Genomic DNA, 23,161 nt, shown 5'->3' with positions numbered 1-23,161 from the left:
CATTAGCCAACTAACAAGGACAATGCATCTATGTGAACTTCTGCAGTTAATACAGTATGAACTTCTAAGACATTAGACATTAATCTTACATTTCATTCAAAATCTTTGTTTAAACGCTGTCCCTTAACACTTAATTAGTTTAATAATTTTAAACCTAAATTGAAATGTAATATTGGCATTATATTCATGATGATAGCCAGAGGTCAACTTGCCCCCACAGTGAGTCTGGTTTCTCCCAAGGTTATTTTTCTCCATTAATCAACATCTAATGGAGTTTTGAGTTTCTTGCCACAGTCGCCTTCGGCTTGCTTCATGGGGTTATACATACAATTATTATGTAATTACTTATTTTTAAACACAATTCACAATCATATTTTATCAAACTAAACAATGATTACTCTTAAGACATTATAGATATTACAATGATATCGTCTGTTAATGCATGATTGTTTGTAAAGTTGCTTTCAAACAACGTGTGTTGTGAAATGCACTATAAAATAAAAATGACTTAACTTGATTTGATTTGACAGAAACGTTTCTTAAAAAATAACTTTAAATATAATTAAAATTCAGTGACTGAAAATTCCAAACAGACAAAAAAAAAACACAATTTATAACTAGAGACAGATTAAAAAGCAAACATCCAATTAGCTGGACTAGACTGATTAACTCCACCAACAAACTAAAATACATTGCTTGAACTACACCTGAAAGCAATATTCCACTGCGAATACGACACTTTAAAAATGCAGACAGGGTGCTAATATATACACACTAATTAATCCGGATAGCATGATTAGTGGGGGAAATCAATTCTCCTGTGAGCACCAACATATATTTAGCTCTTGGTGTAAATCTGATTTTAGTATACTTTAGGTCAACATAAAAAGTCTCTGGTGTAATTAAAAGCTGTTATTAACACATTCAAACCTCTACAGCTTCATAAATATTTTAACTTTGTAAATTTTTTTTGTCAATAAAGAATAATGAGTCACAGATGGATTTGCAAGATAATAATTACATTTACATCTTTGGTTCCCCTAGCTCAACTGGTAGAGAATCGTGCTTGCGATACCAAAGTCATGAGTATAATTTCCATGGAACACACACACATATTAATGTATACCATGCACTTGGATAATTGCTTGTCAAATGCACAGATGTAAATGTTTCAAATCTATGGTTCGATGTGGATAATGACACAAAATGATGGTATGCAACAAAACAGTGTTACATGTTACAGTGCATAGGCTGCAGACCTTCAAGATATTTAATGTTATTTTTTTCTTAAGTGTCACATAAACTTAACTGCCAAATCGCCTGACTATTTTCACCAGTGTAATGATATAAACATACAACAATTGCATTAAAGACGTACCAGATCAGGTGAGCAGTTTTTGGCATCAGTGGACCTACCTGGGAAGCCAGTACAATTGGCCTGTATCTTTCACAAAGATTGACTGATGGGTCACGTCTCCCAACATGGCCATTAGGATCATAAAGGGTTTAGAGCCAACCATTTATTATAGAAAGTCCTTCACTATAGGCAGAAATAAAAAACTCCTCCATGTCCTCTTCAAGTTAAATGCTCTTCCAAAGCCTAGAGTGAGATCTTGTGACCTAGTTTAAAGAACTGGGACAACTGACTTAAAATCCACAATGTCTTATGAATGAATGAACTTACATTTATATAGTGCTTTTCTGACACTACACTCAAAGAGCTTTACACAGTGAACAGGGGACTCTCCGCAACCACCGCCAGTGTGTAACATCCACCTGGACAATGCAACGGCAGCCATAGTGCACCAGTACTCTCACCACACACCAGCTATTGGTGGAGAGGAGAGAGTGGGACTTAGCAGAAGGTTTTGGGTATCGTAAGGAATTTATCAACTATTTTTCTGATTGTGATTTCTATTAACGATTTTGATTCCTTAAAGGTTCCTTTAACAATTTTTTTGTATATTTGAGGAAGAAATACTTTAAAGTAAGGAACATAATTCTTTTTGGATTGCCCTCACCAGCCTGTTACTAAATAATGAGATCCTTTCATATTTTAACTTTACATAATCTGGCATAATATTTGTTTACACAGACTACGCATTTTATTAGTTCATACATTTTCATAAAATACCACTTCAGTAGTTTGCAAGTTAATGTCATACTGCAGTGAGGATAGCGTATGCATAAGTGACTTGCTGTCCCAGGCGGAGGGCTCTAAGCTCGAGACTTGACCTGAGATTGAATGCCCCCAAAAGAAGCCAAGAAACAGAACAGCAAGTCACTGGCGCCGTAGCCTCGTGAGACTCAGAAGTGATGTGTTGGAATGAATAAGAAGAACCAATTGATTTTAACGACAATATCACTGGACCACATGTCGTTTAACCAGAGTAGTCTGTGTTCAATTTGGTATGAGTGCCACGATGTAGGTAAAGGGGCCGTGGATGCTTAGATATATGGCTTAAAAGATGTGCTGTGGTTGTGGCCCATGAACAGCGCATTGTGCTGCTTTGCAGTGTGGAAGGATTTTGTTGCATGGCCCGAAAGAAGCCATAGTTTCGCCAGTTGGACAGTGCGTTGTGCTGTTTGCAGTGTAGTGGTTGTCATGGCAGGGCACTACTGCGGCAGTATAAAAATGCAAAAGAGGGCTCTGCGACACATTATCATGTGGAGCACTGCATGTTCAACTCCTCCAATTTTCATGCTGAGCTCCTCAAAGGAGCTTGGGTGATGCGAGGAGGCGAAACGTATGTCAGAACGCGTGCTGCTGTGTAAGCGAGCTCACACTAAATACTATTTGAGATGTTATATGACCCTTAGTTCCGAATTGGATAAATCGCACTCCAAAGGGCGCTTTGAAAGGACAACAATAGTGATATTCGTGTTGGAAGATGACGTCAAAATGGAATTGCTGAATGGATCATGCCATAAACGAGCTGCGCAGCAAGGTAATGAGGTTGACAGGAATCATCTGTGTGGTAGAACCAGATTGAAATGCTGTGGAGCGTTGGCACGATGGTTGAATTCAATAGTTAATCTATGTTTTACTCATTCGAATGGAGCTGTAGTAGAGCTCACATAGCCTCACGCGATGGAACGCTCCGGGTGGGAATTTTAGATAAGAGAACATATGAACAGTCGTAGAGAGCAGTTTCACGTGTATGAGGCACCAAATTAGCCGGTTTGCGGAAGCAGCTTCACGTGAACGGACCACTCTGGGTGGAAAATAATAGATTAGGAGAAAAGACAGTAAAACTAGCACTTAAGTGGTAACAGTCGATGCTGTGAAACGAATGAGCTGCTGTGGAAGCTTCTGTAGAAACGAGATGATTTAGATGGAAGAGCTGTTCTGATAGAGCGAATGCTTTGAAGAGGAGTTGCAGTCCGACAATCTGAGTCACTAGCATGGGCCTATTCGTGGGCAATGGGTGGGGCTAAATGCCGATAATTCTCAATGCTACGTAGAGGTATGCAGCTGTTTATATACTCTTACTCTGGCTGTTTGATTGGTTGGATTAAATGAACTTGCTCCTCCTGAACTTTGTTAATAAAACACCAAAAATTACAACAAAACTCATAATATTTAACTACACATTGTCAAATCAACAACCATAAAGTAATTACAGTGATTGAAGTCTCACGAGCCTTAAGTGCACATAACAAAATAACACTTTGTGTTTAATTTCGAGATGGTCATGACAAAATGATTCACTGTTCACTGGTCGTACTGTATGTTTCGTGCTGCTGATTCAAAATAATTGACTTATAAGATTAATTAGTTCGGGAATCAGAATACACTGGTTGCACTGTATGTTTTGCGCTACTGATTCAAATTAAACGGCTCATAAGAGTCAATAGTTTGGAAATTGGACTACCCAAGTCACACTGTAGGATCCAAAGTGCCAGCTCATAACAGTCATTCAATCGAGAATTGGACAACACTGTCACACTGTATGTTTTGCACTGTAGATTCCAAGATAATGGCTCACAAGAATAATTCGTTTGTTAATTGTACTACACCAGTTGCGCTGTATGTTTTAATGCTTCTCTTATAAAATAACATTACAAAAAAAAAAAAACTTGTTGCAAATATGTACACTGAAAAGTTTGGAATAATGTACAGATTTTGCTGTTTCAGAAGGAAATTGTTACTTCAATTCACCAAAGTGGCATTCAGCTGATCACAAAGTATAGTCAGGGCATTAATGATGTAAAAAAAGCACCATCACTATTGGAAAAAAGTAATTTTTGATCAAATCTAGACAGGTCCCATTTCCAGCAGCCATCACTCCAACCCCTTATTCTTGAGTAATCATGCTAAATTGCTAATTTGGTACTAGAAAATCACTTGCCATTATATCAAACACAGCTGCAAGCTATTTGGTTTGTTAAATGAAGCTTAACATTGTCTTTGTGTTTGTTTTTGCGTTGCCACAGTGTGCACAGTACTGGCAAGTCTTAAAGTCAAGATTTGGTCAAAAATGCCAAAAAAGAAACAGCTTTCTCTAGAAACTCATCAGTCAATAATTGTTTTGAGGAATGAAGGCTAAACAGTCTCTAGCTTGAGAAATAGACACCTCACATGTCCTCAGCTGACAGCTTCATTGAATTCTACCCGCTCAACACCAGTTTCATGTACAACAGTAAAGAGAAGACTCAGGGGTGCAGTTCGTATGGGAAGAATTGCAAAGAAAAAGCCACTTTTGAAACAAAAAAACAAAAACAAAAGTTTAGAGTGGGCAAAGAAACACATACGTTGGACAACAGATAATTGGATAAGAGTGTTATGGATCTTAACTCCACTGAGCTTTTGTGGGATCAGCTAGACTGTAAGGTGCGTGAGAAGTGCCCAACAAGACCGTTACAGGTAGAGTGGGGTGAAATGTCATCTGAGTATCTGGACAAACTGACAGCTAGAATGCCAAAGATCTGCAAAGCTGTCATTGCTGCATGTGGAGGATTTTTTGATGAGAACTCTTTGAAGTAGTTTAAGAAGTTCAAAATTATTTTTTTCAAATTGTAATATAAATTGTTCACATTATTAATGTCCTGACTATAAATTGTGCTGAATGCCAGTTTGGTGAATAATAGTACCAATTTCTTTCCATAAGAGCAAAATCTGTACATTATTCCAAACCTTTGGCTGCCAGTGTATCTTCAAAAATACAGCTTGGAATAAGGAAAATTAGTCAGTCAGTTTTCATTTCATGCAGATTAATAATTACAATAAAAATAATATTTTGAGGGTTGCAAACATTCTGTCTTGAGCTATGTTGTGTTGGAATTCAGAGAGACAAAATATGGCAACAATGTGATTGAGAGCTTGACTGTGTCTCACCTTTAAACGTATATTTGTCTAATCAATTTACAGCTGCCAGTTTTGATGAGGAGGCTTTGAAAAGCCTTAGCCGTGATGACCTGAAGGATCTTTTTAATAGCCCTGAACATTTTCTCAGGAGAAAGAAGCTTTGGGATTTCATCAGTCAAAAGGTTGGAATATTATACATTGGAATAACTAATGGGATTATTACTGTCAATTTTCCTCATATTATTAATGCTCTTAATTTCTTTTATTTTTTTATCCCCCACAATTTTAATAGTGTAAAAATACTACTGACCAAGATGCCAACACTTGAAGTGGAAGTGAGATTATACCCTCAACTAGTGCCATGCCACCATGCCAGCCTCGAGCCTCCACCCCCATATCCCAAATTGCTGACAAAACAATGAAAATGCCAGACCCACCAGAGTATGTGGTGTACACAGATTCAGAGTTAGAGATGGTGTGCAGCCAGTACTTTGCATTGCTCCACAATGGAAAGGGAAAGGATTGCAAGATGTTGAAGGATCTAAGTTGCCAGCATGGTTGCGATCCTGTGTGCTAGTCCCATGGGGAAAGAAGTAAAATACCCCTCCAAACTCTAAATGAGAGTATCTCACAGAAGAGTGTTGACTATTACCCTATGATACTAGATGCTGGCACAGATATGTCTTAAGTAATATTTTTTCCTTTAATTACCTAAACTGTAGGTGGGACAGCAAAAAGAAAAACAACTTATCAAACATTATTTCACCACAGCTGACCATCTACACCAAAATGTACATGCGACTCCAAAATATAAGGTCCCCAAGGAAGAGGCAGGGCTCCATGCCACAACGAGGGGCAGCAAAGAAGACTCTCTTTTGCTCAAACAACACAGACAATGAGACAGTTGGTGACAGAAGTGGGAACAGCTGATACAGTCATTGTCCACATTGATGTGAACAATATCACATAAATTATGATATTTTCCTTAATTCAATTGATTTGACACTTTATTTTATGATCAAACATCTTAAACTTGCATTTAACTTTAAAGTCATGTATCACAATATATATTGCATTTAGCTGACAAGTGTTTACATTGAAATGTTGTTCCCTGACTGTCTTTCTCTAGCCGGCCAGGACAGTCTGAAAATGCAGGCGAGGCACTACAAAACATTAAGCAACTTGTACAAGAAGCCCAACGCAAAACCCAACCAAGGCGATGTAGCCCAACTTTTGGACCTTGAGTTCGAGGCCAGACGGGCTTTCATTAATGCAGATCCACGGAAATCTTTGAGGCATATCCATGCTTCAAAGACACTCAAAATGTAAGCTTCTTAACTGCCCTTCTTGGTACTCTGTGCTTCTGTCTGTTCAGCCTGCCCTATATTAAGCCTGCACAGTAGTTGTAATAACTGAGCACAATTTTGTCCTAGGCAATGGATGAGCTGCATCGCATACTTGGTGGCACCAACCGCAAATACATAGAGGAAAAGAAGAGAAGATGAGCAGACTTTTGTGCTAAGGTGCAGTTCTATGGTGTGTGGAAGAAGGCCCTGAAATCCCCTTTCCCCTTGGATCTGTGTGGAGGTAAGTTGCTGTTCCATACCAAATCCATTGTTATGTCAGCCATGTTCAAACCATTCCATAAAAGGCCATTTTTCTGTTCCATAGTGGATTTCACCCTGACCAACTCCACCACCAAAGCATCTCAGAAATGCTAGTGAGGCACTGCTTCATATCCTTAAGGTGAGAAATGTTATGTTAGGCCTTTACCACTCACTGTAACGTGTCCTTCATTTACTGACATTGTTGTGCATATTCACACTTAGAATTACTTCAAATTTCAGTTCATTACAGATTAATTGAAATAATTAATGTTCATAGTTCATAAATTTAGAATTTTGAACTAAGTTCACAGTCCCAAACCTCCCAAAATTAATGTTCATTTCTTCTGTTCCGACAGTAAATTACAGTATGAGCATTGTTAACTGTTGGTTCAATTAATTAATTGCAACCTGATAAGTTCATATAAAAATGATTGTGTTCAATGAACACAATACCTTTGAAGTTGTTTTGCTTCTCTTTAAACTCTTCACTACACTGTCCTTTTTGTTTTATTCCAGCTGGGCGAGGACCCTGAGCTATACCTGGAGAAGTAGCTTCTCTCCTCTCCGGTGCTGCTTTTTGAAGGAACAATCATGCATTGTCGCCATGGGAAACATGCTTGTGAGCACCCTCCCCAGGAGGAATTCCGGGAAGGAATGTTGGTATTGATGGCATACTACTACACTCTGCACTTAACTACTGGGGCATATAAGAAAGCAATAGGTGAATGGAAATCATTCATTCAAAAGTAGGTGAACGCCAAGCAGCATTTTGTCAGGACTGTTTGTTTTTGTTTGCAATGTCTTTCAATAACTTGTTTTGTGCGTTGTTTTGCCTCAGTGTCCTTAGGTTAACTCACCAGAGTTCCTTCAGATCCTTAAAAGTTCTTACTTTTTACTTTTGAGAGGTCTCAAATTTTAGATGGCACTTTAACTGAGACATATTTGAATACTTTATTACACTGTCTAGTGTTATACAAATGTAATTTCAGTTTTTGTGGATTGTCTTGTTCACATGACAAAACCACTTATGACAGCGCATTATGTGTTCCCCTTCTGTCGCTCACTTCGGGGAGCACTTCGCCCAGCCATTTCACACATCCTGCCCTGCCGCAGACCTGCCGTCATGGGCCAAGCCCCATCTGCTCGCCGAAGGCGTCCTCCTGCAGCTAAAAAACAGGCAGCTCCGCCTCAACTATGGCCCAGCTCTCAGCCCCTGCGTCAATCACCCCGCAGGAAGCGCACACCCCCCCGTCTCACGGACCCCCTCGAGGACCCAGAAGGCCTCCCAGGCGCTCCTGAGACGATCGACCCAGAGACCAAGACCAGCTGGTAAGCAGACCACTCTGTCCCCCGGTGGAGGGCCGGGAGGAGAATCCTTGTTTGAATTTATTTCATTTGCTGCACCCCCTAGGGGCTGCGGTACCCACATTCTCAACAAAAGAGCTATTTCCTTGTCTCTGGGTCACCTGGCCTTCAAATGCCGTTCTTATGGCACTCTGCCACCACACCTCAACAGTCCCATCATGCTGGATGCGGACCCCCCACCTTCAGCCCCACGACTGTTCCCCGGCCGTCCGGTTCTGACGAGTCAAGAGGACGCCTCCATCGGACCTCCTCCTCAGTCACTAACCTGCCCCCTGCCAGGTGTGCCGAGCAAGGGAAGTGCTTTGAGTCTTTTTTCAGCACCAGAGCCTCGGGACGCACCTTTTCCTCCTTTACGCCCTAAAGTGGCGCTTGTTCACGAATTGGTGTTCATCTCTGGCCGAAGATCCTCAAAGGTGTGCAGTCAGGTCAGTGCTCTCATTACTGCAGGAGAGGTTGTAGAGGAGCTTCATCCACCTTGAAGGTGAAAACATGAGGTAAAACTGTGCGCTTTTTCTCCCAGGTGATCACACTCACTCAGCTCCCTGGATGACTCCTCCCTAGCCCTCTGGGTCTGCATTTCAGTGGAGGAATTCGCCAACCCAATCCACTGCGGGTACTCAAATCTGGTGCTCCACAGGTCAAGGCTCCTACGTGGACTTCCCCCCTGTATGTATTTTTTGCGGTACGGTCCCCTTACGGGCGGACCCGCGTCTCCCTTGGGCAGTTCCCACTGCCCCCCCGGTCGCCATGTCTGTAGAAACTCCTCCCTCCGAAGAGGCGGGATCTACCACCACACCACTTCCCACTTATGACCTTAAAGCCCATGTGGTGTATGTCACCACTCTTACCTCCCCCTCTATGGGCAGGTGTGGTCTCCGCAGGGTCGTTTCCCCCTGAAAGAATAAGAATCTGCGAAAGACCCCCTTACCCGATGCGTGTAAGGGCCCCAGCCGTTGACTCTATGCGAGAACCATAGAGAGAAAAGGTTGGCAAGCGTCGCCTTGTTCTTGTTTAGGGTAACTATAAGGATTCCGAATGACTTTATGGGGCATTGTGGGAAGTGTACGTGCAGTCTGATACAGCTGGTCGTTTTGGCACGTCAAGTACCAGCCCGCTCCTGTGTCAGCAATACACGTACACGGCTCAGCACATGGCTTCTTCGACACAATGACGAAGTGAGCGACAGACGGGGAACGTCTAGGTTACGGATGTAACCTCCGTTCCCTGATGGAGGGAACGAGACGTTGTGTCCTCCCGGCCACGTCACTGAGCTCAGCCACTGTTGTGGCCGGACCATTTCCGGCTCCTCAGAAAAATCCTGAATGAAACAGACGTATTTCCCCACCTTTATATCCACATGTCCGGGGGCGGGACATGCTAATTCTGTCCAACTTCTCATTGGCCTTTTTTCATAGATCAGAGGTATATTCGGTGCTCAAGAGAGACTCCTAGTGTCGCTTCTTCAACACATTGTCTCGTTCCCTTCATCAGGGAACAGAGGTTACATTCGTAACCTAGACGTTTTGATTGCCGTTTGTTTGCTGTGCAAAAGTCACATTTTAAATTTGATGTTAAAAAGTGTGCAGCAACCCTGACTCACTGTTACTGGTGTACATGTAATAATGTTATTCTTGTTTAATACATGTTGATGGTACTCAACTTGCTATGGATGTGATTCAGTAGAATCAGTTAAGATGCATATTCTAAGAGTAAGCACTGGTTTTACGTTTTTGGTTTTAGTTTTAATATGGATTTAGGTTTATTTCAAGATAAATGAAATCAAGAACTTGTATTAAGATACAGCTTAATGTTACTTCATGTTTTGCTTAAATTAGTGATTTTTTTTTCTTGTTCCGAAGCCTTAATTTGCAAAAATTAAGAATGCTTATATTCAGTATATTTCACTTATTATTGTACTGTAGGAAGTTTGATTTCAAGTTTTTGTTTAATCTAATAATCAGCCTTTTCTGCTTATTTTAACCCTTTTGAATACTTATAAGGGCCTTCTAATTTTAAGAATTAACAATCTTATTTCAAGGTTTCTTGTTAAGTGAAATTAACTTTCTGCATGGACAGATAATTTATCTTATTTTAAGTAATTGTCTCCTCAAATCCAGTGTTTTTTTCTTATATTTTAGCTACCCTTATTTGCAGTGTGGTTGCTATGTCTGTTTTGTTTCATTAAAAGAATCGGTTCATGAGAGTCACTTGTTTGAATCAGAATACACATGCTGGATGTTGTTGTGTTCTGCCCATGAGGACAAACTCATTTGAAAGATGTACTTGCCATGTTTTTGCAGCATACAGTCTATTTATCTCACCAACATTCAATTTAGACTACAAACAGACATTTACAACTCGGGAAATATGTTTTCTTTTGCCATGGGGCTGTAGATTCTGCAGTTGAGGAGCACCACTGCTGGAAAACCGTGCAAGAAACTGCCTTTTCACATGAAGCCAAGTAAGTGCAGCTTTTGTTTCAAGATGTTTTTGAATGTGTGCTTAAGCATAACATCATCCATCTACAGCACTGGTCAGAGTGGAAGACCTGCGATTTAAGCATTTACATCCCAGTATAAAGCAATTAAAATATCATTACTCATTAGCATAATCGCAATACCACAATCACAATATTCTGTTTACAGGATCAACAGTTTAATCGCATTATTGCCTTAATCACATTGTAATTGCATTATGAGGGTGCATGTAAACTTAGCCATTAATTTGAAAATCAGACAACACTGGTTGCGCTGTATGATTTGCGCTACTGACTCAAAAGAACTGTCTCATAAGAGTCATTCATTTAGGATATGGACTACACTAGTCATGCTGTGTGTTTCACACAACCAAGTCAAAAGTACTGGCTTATAACAATCATTCATATAAGAATCAGACAGCACTGGTCGTATGTTTTGCATTGTAGATTCCAAAGACCTTGCTCATAAGGATCAGTCGTTTGTGAATTGGACTACAGCGGATGAAGTTTATTCAAATTTTGCATAATATCTAAGATTTCGAAGAACATGTTTCTTCTGTCACATATTTTAGTGTGGTTTGACAAAGTGGTATAAATGCTATCTATTGCTTTTATTTATTTAACATGTTCCCCGAACTGGCCTACTACTTTCACTTTTCTAAATGTTTCATATTTTAGAGAAAGATAAAAAAAAATGCTTATTACTTATTCAGTTTCTCAAAACAAGGTTAATTTAGTAGCAATATTATTATTCCCTATTAAGTTCTATGTGATTATTATTATGACTTTCCCCATTTCAATTCTGAAAATAGATAGCATGAATGTTTATAAAAAATGTTATGTATCAGTAGAGTACTACAGTTACCAAAAGCTTCTTCATCACAAGATACATTTTTGTTCCTAGCATTTATACTTCATTATTATCAGGTTGTGTAAAAGTGTCTTTTCCTCTGCAAATTAATTCTTATTTCTTAAAGGAATATTCCGGGTTTATTACAAGTTAAGATCAATCGACAGCATTTGTGGCATAATGTTGATGATTACCACAAAAATGTATTTAGACTCGTGCATCCTTTTATTTAAAAAAGAAGCAAAAATCGAGGTTACAGTGAGGCACTTATAATGGAAGTAAATAAGGGACAATTTTTGGAGGGTTTAAGTATATACTATATATCGTATTTTAGTTTTATTTTATATATAATTAAATATAGTGTACTGCATGTGTGTAATAAGTGAACAAACAAGCTAATGAGCATCTGCTCCATTCTATTCAACACTTCATGATTTAAAGTGGTGAAAAACAGAGTGCAAGTAAACTGTGGAGCGATAAAAATTTTCTCTCAACAGCTAAGTCACTGCTTTTACTCTGGCAGTAAAAGGAAATGCTCTGTATCAAAAGCAAAGCTGCCATACCCCCAGGAGCAGCATTAAAAGTAACCCTGACAGGCTGTAAGATTGTATAGTGTGCCCAGGATTATCAAGCTACAAGAAGTCTTTCCACTTGTTAGAGTCCTCTGAGGTAGGGCACGCTTTACAATTTCCAGGGTAAATGGATTTGGAAACGCTCCACAAAACAACCATTTTATTTACTGTAAAGTGTGAGCAATTTGGGCCTTTCTATATAGAAAACATAAGTAAAATTCATGGCCACACTAAAAATGCAAATCATTAATATTTTAATAAAACAATTTAAAGTTTGAAAATAATTGAATCTTTGCAAATTCCTCATGTGTACACTATGCAATGTAGATTATATTCCATTTCTCATTCTGAGATTTAGTTTAAACACAAAATGGATTGGCTTTTGAAACCTATTTTACCTCATAATGTGACCAGTTTTTCAACGTGAAACGTCTCGGGTTACATGTGTAACCCTTGTTCCCTGAAAAAAGCGGAACGAGATGCTGCGCTTTTGCTAAGCGCTATGGGGAACAATCCTAGTTGGGACCGAGCTGAAATAATGTAACACGTCAATGAACATTGACCGGAATTTTTTTCTGGGAACATGGGTTACACATGTAACCCGAGACGTTCCCTTTACAAAAAGCTTCACTATGATGCTGCGCTTTTGCTAAGCGCTATGGGGAACGCAATACCCACACCGCCGCACTGGGGGCTGTCCGGACCCCTACGGTTGTGCAGTGTACTCACAAAAATGCGAGAGGTCTCAGACATGAGCTTGAGATGTCCACTCAAGGGCATAAGAGCCCGGAGTAGCATAAACATCTAAACCATTAAATTTTGATGAATGTGTGCGGAGAGGACCAGCCTGCCGCATCACAAACTTGTTCAGGCATGAGCTGAGATGTCGACTCAAGGACATAAGAGTCCGGAGTAGCAAAGCATCTATCCCATAAAGTTCGATGAATGTGTGCGAAGAGAACCCTATCGCAACACAAACTTGTCATAAAAACTGATGAATGTGAGCGGAGAGGACCAGCCTGCCGCATCACAAACTTGTCCAGACATGAGCTTGAGATGTCGACTCAAGGGCATAAGAGCCCGGAGTGGCAGAACATCCAAACTATAAAAATCTAATGAATGTGTGCGGAGAGGACAACCTGCCGCATCACAGACTTGCTGCAGAGGTAGACCTCTAGCCAAGGTTTTAGAGGTGGAGAGCCCTCTGGTAGAGTGCGCCCTAAAACCTACTGATGAAGCTTGACCGCGCGCCTCGTAGGCCCGGGCAATAATGAGGATGCCTCTTAGAGGGCACCCCGCCCACCAAGCCGTGGCAAACCGCAGTGGCCACATAGAACCTGGAAATGGCGAGGCAAGTGCCCGCTGACAGTTCTTTCTACAGAAAATCCAGAACTGAAGCAAACTGGCAGTTAGCTGGTTCTGTAATATGAACTTTAGTAGAAGGAAACGCATGCAGGCGCATATGAGCTATGTGTGCATCACCACGATCACCCTCGGGGGAGGGAATGGGCGACTCGGGGAGAAGTAGAGGAGACATTGCGCTATCAACAGAGGCGAAGCGGTCCTCTTCTGCCCTGAAAAATCTACCCAGATCAGTTCCAAGTGGAGGGAGCCCTAGCATTTGAAATGGTCTCGATAACCTCAAGAGAAAACCCTGTGAACCTCATTTGGTACCCTTAGGGGCCAGACATGAAAGGTTTCACAATTCGGGCCAAGGATGAGAAGGTCCTCCCTGTTCGGAATCGCCCAAGGCGAGCCTTCGAGGAGAGGTATTAACTCTGAGAAACATATCCTATTCGGCCAGCGCAGCGCCATTAAAGGAGGCAAGACCCTTGCTGGTGAACATTGCCAAGACTCCCGGGACCAGAGAAAACGGGGAAAGAAACACATACAGACGCATTCTGGGTCATGTATGTGTCTTAACGTCCAGACCCAAGGGGGCTGGGTGATTTCAGGGAGAAGTAGAGGAGACACTGCGCTATTCATAGAGGCGAAGCGGTCCTCTTCTGCCCTTTATGTAAGAGGCTACCGCTGTATTGTCCACCCGCACCAAGACATGGCAGCCTCAGGAGGAGGTATTTCAGGGCCAGAAATACAGCCGTCAACCCGAGACAGAATCGCTCTGAAAAAAAGTGTTTCTGACGACACCTGGTGACGTATCCATTTATAGCCTGACCGCAGGTGCATCTAATGATTACATCAGCCGAGGCTATAAATGTATTTACTTTATTTGTTGTTGTTGCCATTTTTGGAGTTTGACAGCCTCTGGCAATCATTCACTTTCTTTGTATGTGTAACCGAATGAATGAGATGAGTGGTGGTGATTGACATGTGTGAGCACCTATCAGCAAGGAGTTCTTCCTATTTAAGAGTTGGTTGGCTATGGCCTGTGATGCGACACGTCTGGCTCTTCCCCTTTTCTGTGTTGACAGTAGCTACCGGTATGTTCCATTAGCATTTAGCAAATTCTGCTTTTAATTGCTGTATGTGTGGAATTAATGATTCATTGTTGCATTCTATCTTGTCGTTTCCCCATCCTGGTTCCTTCGGCTTGTTTTAAGTGGATTCTAAGACTGCTCACCTCAGGTATGTGCAAACTGTTCTGTGGAAAACAGATTGTTTAGCTTCGTTTGGGGCTGGCTGATGATTTGAGTCATGTGCAGTATCCCTGTATCTCAGCTAAACGGCGGTTTCATTTCCTGGTAAGTGTCGTCGTGCACATAGTTATGTGCTGAGAATCTTAGCAGGTGATGTATATATTTTAGTAATGGTGTTTTTCTCTGTTTGTATTTGGCTCAGGATTCTCCCTCTCGTTCATGGCGATCGGTTTGTTTCTACTGTTGCTATAGTTACAGCCCTGTCGTTTCTCTGTTGCCACACTGCGAGAACGCAGTATCATCCAACTAATCGAGGAGATTGTTGCTGACTGGTTTCATTAGATTATAGTTTATTGTACTTTGGGGTTGACGCTCACTGATTTTTGGAACAAGGAGCACAGAACGATGCGTTTGCTCCGTGCGAGCCTGTCTCCCCAATTGTCTCAATTGAGTTAATTTGTTTTCTTTCTTTGTCGAGCATAATAATATTTGTATATTTTTTATAATACCTACGTTTCTGCCTACCTTCTTAAGAGAGTCGGACCTGTGTGACCTACATTTTTAGATATCATTCATATTTCCCTGGGTGAAATTCCCATGGGTGGCGTAGTCGAAATTACTTTTCTGAAACCTGTACTACTTGTGTCAAATATGGAAACATCTCCTTTTGTGTTCGAGGAATGAAAGAAAATCGAATGGTTTCAACAACATAGGTGTAAGTAAATGATGATGAATTTCAGGTGAACAATTCTTTTAAGAAAGTAAATAGGGTCAGTTTTGATTTAATGTTTACTTTAAGAATTAACGGCTGCCACTTGATGATAAATTTAATCTTTTCTGAGACAGCTGCTTGGTGTTAATAGATACAAACTCCTTGAGCCAGTGAAATAGGAGGAGGTAGATGTAGAGTCATTAGCAGATGGTGCTCGCTCAGGTAGAGGTGACAGACATTGAGCTAAGCTGCAAGTGGAACTGCTTCCAGGCACGACACACACACAATCCCATCTGCAGATGGGACGCTGATGACATCATTCCCAAACACCTGCCTCTGATATGAGCATCAGCAGAGGCTAATAACTATGGCAACAAATGCCTCAATGATAAGCCACCCTCCTCCATCTCTTTAGGCTAATGTCTTCAGCTCAACAGGACAGTCGGTAATAGCTGCAACTGGTAGGCTGTTAGTTGTCCTGAACACAACCTACTTTAAACAATAACAACACTTCAGTTCTTCAATTGTAAAACAAAGCTTTGTTAAATCCTGGGCTTCAAGTGACACTGTCATAGCGGTTATTGCCTGGGCTTTGAAAAACCCAGCTGTCAGCCCTAGTTAAGAATTAAACAGGCAACGAGCACAATGCAGTTCCTGTGTTAATAAGCCTACACTGTTTACATACACCTATTATTACCTTTTTTCCAACTGTAACGTAAATACTTTTTACAGTATGTTACTGTCAATTTTTTTGTTTTCACAGTATTATGGCTGTATTGAAACTCCCTGCTTTTTTATTATAACGTATGCACAAATGTAATGAGTTTTATTCAATATGTATGTAAGTAACTTCTATCTCAGTCCTTTCTGAATGATGCACAACCTTGGTTGTTGAGAGTGTATTCTCTCCCTTGTATCTTAAATGTCATGTTGATATAAAAACAAGACAAGAAACAAGAAATGACATGATATGAATTGATTTTTGTATTTAGTGCTCAAGGTCTGGACAGGCAAAGAATTGGGAGAGTGTTCTTTCAGTCATTTGGTCATCTGGTGAACTTAATATTGAAGTTTTTCAATGGACTTGTATGTGTGTATCCATAATTTACCTTTTTGAGTAACATTTATGTGATATTGAGTTCTCATTGTTTAATAAATGTTTGCAAAAAGGCATCAATTGTTTCATTTAGTTAGAAAAATGTATATATAGAAGTTAGTTACTCTAACTCAAATAAAACATACAAACAATTACCATAATTAATTTTACTATACAGCTAATTTACTGTATTTTAATTTACGTCATACAAACAACTACCATAATTATTTTTACAGTCCTGTTAATCATTATACAGGATGCTGTAAACTTACAGTAATTTTACTGTGGAATAGAATACAGTAGCTTGCTGGCTATTTGTTGCCAGTCAGTTACTGTTGAAGTTTTTTTACAATGTACCAACAAGTCTACCAAGACAGCATTTCATCATGTCTACAGTTTAATTTTTTTTTTAAATGTATTTGTTACTGTATAGTTTATTTTTTTTCCTTGGTATTTATTTATTTTTCTGCTGGTGTATCGCCTCAATTTCCGAGGATGAATATAGTATCCTATCGTATCATACCACTATGAAAATATAGAAACTCTCAGGTGAAGCATTTGCAGTAAAACAAGTACATAATTATGTAGGCTTCACAACAGCAACCTGGTATAATTATACACACTTGGGTTAGGGTTTTTCAAAATCCCAAAGCCATTTTTGACAGTAGCGACCCCCAAATTCACCAACCAACAAAACATCCACCCACTCACCCACACACACTATCACACAAACAGTACATACATACATACTGCACATACATACATCCGCTTTGCAAACAAAACTTCAAACAACCAATATCTAGTAATTCTTAGATTTTGAAACAGGATATATAAATGAGGTACTCCAAACCCTGAAGTCCAAACATGACTATTACATGGATCACATGTAGTCATCATGGGCACAGACACAGATTAAGCCAAAACCTAGACTACAACTCACCAATACGGTGTCATTTTGTCCAAGACAAGGCTTAACTGTCTGGAAAACAGCTCTTCTAAATTATTGTTTAAAGACATAGATTACGTTAGTGCACATACCATAGACATAAAGGATGTAATCATCATAGGCTTCTCCCACTAAGTTAGACGCTATGCAGCGGTATGTTCCGTTGTAGGACTTGTTGAGGTTTTCGATGAAGAGATCAGAGCCAGTAATCACGGTGTGGGAGGGGAAATCATCATCCACTTTGAGCCAGTTAATTTGATGAGGCCTGTAAAACATCAGCATAATCATTTAGTATTCAGTGTGAAAATGCTCAGACAGAGGCAGAAAGGATCATACAGTTTATCCATGAAAACTTTAGCATTGCTGTAAAATTGCCACCTGTTCAAAAAAATGCACGTCACAATCAAAGCTAAGCGACAAATTGTTGATTTAGTTCACATAGGCGTAATTAGCCTGCCTGCCTGCCTGCCTGCATGCCTGCCCGCCCTAAAACACAAAACTCAATATGTTATTTGCTTAATTTGTTCAATGCAACTTTGATGCTTTGCATAATTTTAAGGTTTTGTAAATAAATTCAGCAGACTTAAGATTCATGAATGTGAGAACAAACCTTGCGTTTCTTGAATTCAAGCAGATGGAAGGCTATATCTAGGGTCTGTAAAATGAAAATGCGAAGACAGAAAATAATAATAAAAGTGATATTGTTCATATATTTTACATTTTACCTTTTTAATAATTTTAATTTATTCATGAATTTGTTATTTTTATAGTTTTAACAGTGGTATTTGTAACAAGACTATAGTAAACACATGGAAGCATGGATCTTCTTCACTACCAATGTTAGATGTAACATATGTTCTATAAAACATGTTATGACATTTTCGTAATTATAAACAGTAGACCTACTCTAAACACATGTAAAAACAATAAATAAGTATCAGTCTACAGAGCCATAAAGGTGCATTAGCCTACTAAACCAATTACTTCAGATGTGTCACTAGACTTTAAAATCAGATGTACGGTACAAATGCATGCAAACCCATATAATCAAGAACCAACTGATATACTCAAAATGTACCGTCCAGACCCCCATTTGTAACCTTACACCCCCCCCCCCCCACACACACACACACTAATTTGCTCTCAGTGACCACTGGCATCATTCACCCCTGTTTAGAACCCATGATCTACAAGATAAAACAAACCAACATTAAACAAATGTTTAAATACTGTATGCTTTCTCCATCACTGGACAAAACATACAGTAGGACTCACTGCGGTTTGCCTTTTGCTTTGCATGTTAGCTCAAGATTTTCCCCCTCTCTGGTCAAGCCCTCTGGAAACTCCACTACAATCTTCACTTCTGGTTTATCTGTGAAATTGACAAAACAAAGAGACAAACACACACTCATTTCTTGTTGCTCTGCAGTGCATTGATTCAGCTCTGTACCTTTAAACCTATTGTATCTATCTAATTATCATTCCATGAGCACATACCTGCCACTCCGTCTGATTAAAAAAACACCCCCAACATGTTTGGACATCATTTTTGCACTCACATTTATATATTCATGTATATTATGCATTCCTGTTTAATACAAAGAGCGGTATATTAAAGGCACCAGATCTAGCTCTTCTGGGCTTCATCGTTCTCTTTACACTATTCTGTATTAAGTTGCCCCAGTGAGCCAAAGAGCGCGAACATGACGTGACTTATAGCCTTGGTAAAGCGTGTGAGGGAGGAGGACACTGCCATGAATTTAAACAGTCAAATTAACAATACTGTAAAAAAAATAATAAAAATAAATAAATCTTCACTTTTATCTATGTTAGTCAAAATGTCAAGCTGTTATAGTTGAGCTGATCCCTCCTGTCTTTTCTTTTCAAAGGTCACCCTGAGCAGTCAGCTATCTGAATAAATTAATATTCTGCCAAGATTACAAAAGGGTAGGTTAACCTTTCCAGGACTTCCCATGCCACAAAGGAGTGTATGCCAAACGTTCTTAATCAATGCATTATTTAGCGGCATTATGAGGCATAACATGACAGGGTCTGTTTTAATTAAAATCAATGCCTAGACCTTGCCCGCAATAATATTGTGATAAACCCTCTTATTGTGTAACAACAAGTTCTGTAATTCATTACAATGTCAGTCAAATTAGCCCCCCATGCAGGTGAGAAGCTTAAAGGCATAGTTCACACATACATTTATATTATGTTATTATTTACTCACTCTCATGTCATTCCAAACTCATTTGATTTTTTTCACACAAAAGGAGAAGTTTAACAGAATGTCCGAGATGATTTTTGTAGTTTTCAAATTAAAGTAGAGGAGACCAAAGACATCTGTGATCACAATTCACTTTGATTGCATGGAAAAGAGCTTAGACATTGCTTGATAACTCTTTTTGTGTTCCACACAAGAAAGACAGTCATATGGTTTTGGAATAGCTATGTGCAAAACTATATTTTGTTTACATTGTGCCTCTTTGCACCAAAAATATTTGTTTGTATTCTGTTTTGTTACTTTTAGTCCATTTTATTCTGTCTTATACTACACACATAACTATTATGGACATTCTTGGATTCAATCCAAACAAGTTTTGTATGTTGCTGCACTCTGGACTGTGACCGGGCAGTGTGCCCACTGTCGCACCATCGGCGCCACGAGAGCTGCAGGTTGTAGTTGTTTGTTTCACGACTCTTTCAGGCACCACTTGTTTAGACATTTAATCTTTCCACTAGCACTCATTCTGTTTGGACTGTCTGGTGGATCACACTCATGTTTATCCAAACCATACCATCACTCTGGACTATACAGTTGACTCGGGCTCCCTTGTTGTTTGTAGTAAGCATATTGTGTTTGTTGTTATATTGTTTGGTTTGCTTGTTTTGTTTACATGTACTTTTATGTTTGAGCATTGGCTGAAATCGCTATATAAATGAAACATGTTATTATTATTGTCATTACTAGTGGTAGTAACTTAGTTAAATGCATGACACAGGTTGTCATGTGCAGCGTTTATGAGGGGGTGACCCACTCCAGGTAAAATTAAACCACGTTTATTGTGTTACTGACATGACTGGAGTCTTCATAATATCTGAGTGTGTATAGTTTTCATCATATTTCTAGAAAACGCTTTTCATATCTTTAAGTGTAAAACGTTTTTAAAAAGCAAAAACTTTAAGGTGAACCTTTACGGAAGCCCTGTATAATTAAGCTTGTTTCAGGTTCATGACTTCAATTGGACACATTTCCTAGGGGCATTTACTGTATATAAGATGCATTCTTGCATAAAAAAAATGGTAAAAAATAGAACGAAGGTTCTTTTTACTATAATTTTTAAAAGTTGGACTATTTTTTATTAGACATGCCATCTAAAAAATGCAATGCTCTTGACGATGCAATAGCAAAGAGGCCAATCTGAATGTGTTGAACTGTAGTAATAGGGCTTTAAAAGGGATGAATTTAAAGATGCGTTTTTTCCAAGAGATTAATACCTTGCCAAATGACTAACAGCTTCAAAACAGCAAGCACTACAGCTAACAAATCTCTCTCTCTCTCTCTCTCTCTCTCTCTCTCTCTATATATATATATATATACACACACAGTATATATATGTTGTTGTTTTAAGAATTTATATATTATAACCTAATTTATAAACAAAAAAGAGGTTATAAACTATTATAATGATTTATAAAATTGGTTGTGGCCCATCTTTAGTCTGGAATGACATACTAATATTTGTAAATATAAGTCAATATTGTATAAATAATGTCATTATAAATAATGAGTAAATAAGAATTTTTGGGTGAACTATCCCTTAAAGTGAGACTATTTTCCAGCTGAACATTTTCTCCTGATCTTGAGAGATGACTCACACTGCACTTCCAGGTATTTCTGGGCCTGGATGTCCTTCACGGCTGGGTGGTCAATGATGCAGATGACGGCCACTCCATCGTCCTCCTTAGAGACAGTGAGTTTGAGTCGGCTGGTGACAGTGAACATCCTGTCGTATAACTCCTCGACAGTCGCCTCACCTGGGAACGACAGCAAGAGTGAAATGTCAGCCATAACAAGCCAGCTCTCTCCATTCCAGCCTGCTCATGATAACACAGTGTCACCAGGAGAGGGAGGAGGGTCATGAAGAATCATTCCGTAACCTCCAGACAAATTTCACATTGATTTATTTTGAGAGACAGGTCTACGTAAGTGCACACTGAGCAGTCATGCTTACTAGAGCGTACATAAGACACATTCTATGCCATATATGTGATGTCAGAACATCATTCCAGTACATATTATTTTCATTATAATACATAATCTGTTCGCACGTGTCTGTGAGTCAGAGCGCGTGTGCGAAACAAATTCGGTAAGCCTGTTTATTTTTGTATTCATTACAAACCCAAACCCGAAGTCTTACTTGAAAAACTGACCCGAACCCGGACCAAACTCCTTGGGTTCTCAGGTTCTCGGGTCCCGTCAGGCCCAGGTCGGGTTGCAGACCTCTAGGGCCAACACACTTTTAAAAAATAGAAAATTAATTAACCTTTAATTAAAGCCTTCATTGGCCAAAATTAAAGGACAATGTATCTATCTGTATTTCCTCAGTTCCTTCGGAATGACTTCAAGGACTAAAACATATTATTCATACAAAATAATTTTGTTTACCATTGACACACAACCCTTAATTAGTTTACACAAATAGTTCTAAAAATAAATAACTAATATTGCCATTATATACATTAATTTTCTGTGAGCATAATTTCATGAACAGCTGCTTTGAAATAACGCTATACAGATAAATTTGACTTGACTTGACTTTACATTATTATAATAAATAAATATAAAATTCTAATAAATTATATAATTTAATGTTAATCGCTATTGTAGTTATTTAACACAGTTAACGGATTTACCACATTTGATTTTAGAATGGCTTCATTTTGTTCTGTGTGAAGGTCAAAAATGTCAGAACCATTGTGACAGCACACATACACATTTTGTTAATTGATTTCACTTTACACTTTGATGATAATTAAATTCATCCATATAAAGACAGCAAATGATTTTACTTTTCTAAGGCATATCTGGACTATTTTTACAAATAATTTTGCCACTAAAAAGTTTCTCCATCGTCCAATGAGATTCCTTCTTTGACAAATGTTGGTAAAGATTTGTACATGTCTAAAGTTGTTTATACTCTACGTAACAGGGTTTCCCTATCTGTCACTCACTTGACGTTGTGTCGATATAGTGACACTAGTGGTCACCCTTGGGAGCCCCAAACACCTCTAATCTTTGATAAAAGGCCAATGGGAATTGCAGAGTGGAATTTGCATGCCACTCCCCCGGCCATATGGGTATAAAAGGAGCTGACTCGCAACCATTCATTCAGATTTTGAGCTGAGTTGAGTGGTTGTGTTCAGTGAGCTGAATTCCTCAGCTGATCCATTCACCTCTACAAAAAGCTGTTTCTCCCCCATGGTCTAAAAGATTATATTCTTCCTCTAAAAGATAATATTCTTTCCTTCTAAAAGAGTGGCACTCATGGAGATCACCTTTTTAAAGATGCTTTTCTGTTTGTGTATAATTCCTTGTTATGGTCATTACCTCTCCGCTTCTAATAGC

The 23,161-nt window shown here is 39.2% G+C and overlaps 1 protein-coding gene across 3 annotated transcripts in view; it reads right to left on the bottom strand.

The window, feature by feature from the left end:
* LOC127632205 (cell adhesion molecule 1-like) overlaps positions 1 to 23,161 on the bottom strand; it is a 266,001-nt gene that overhangs the window by 44,378 nt on the left and 198,462 nt on the right. For all 3 annotated transcript variants that reach the window (XM_052110807.1, XM_052110806.1, XM_052110808.1), the window contains 3 exons: positions 21,412 to 21,570; positions 18,805 to 18,901; positions 17,622 to 17,794 (listed from right to left, as the gene is read on the bottom strand). In XM_052110807.1, the coding sequence (XP_051966767.1) occupies positions 17,622 to 17,794; positions 18,805 to 18,901; positions 21,412 to 21,570 (429 nt within the window). The remainder of the gene's footprint in view (positions 1 to 17,621; positions 17,795 to 18,804; positions 18,902 to 21,411; positions 21,571 to 23,161) is intronic.

The sequence above is a fragment of the Xyrauchen texanus genome, chromosome 38 (genome assembly GCF_025860055.1).
Source record: "Xyrauchen texanus isolate HMW12.3.18 chromosome 38, RBS_HiC_50CHRs, whole genome shotgun sequence".
Taxonomy (NCBI): Eukaryota; Metazoa; Chordata; class Actinopteri; order Cypriniformes; family Catostomidae; genus Xyrauchen; species Xyrauchen texanus.
This window is presented reverse-complemented; position numbering and strand designations above follow the sequence as displayed.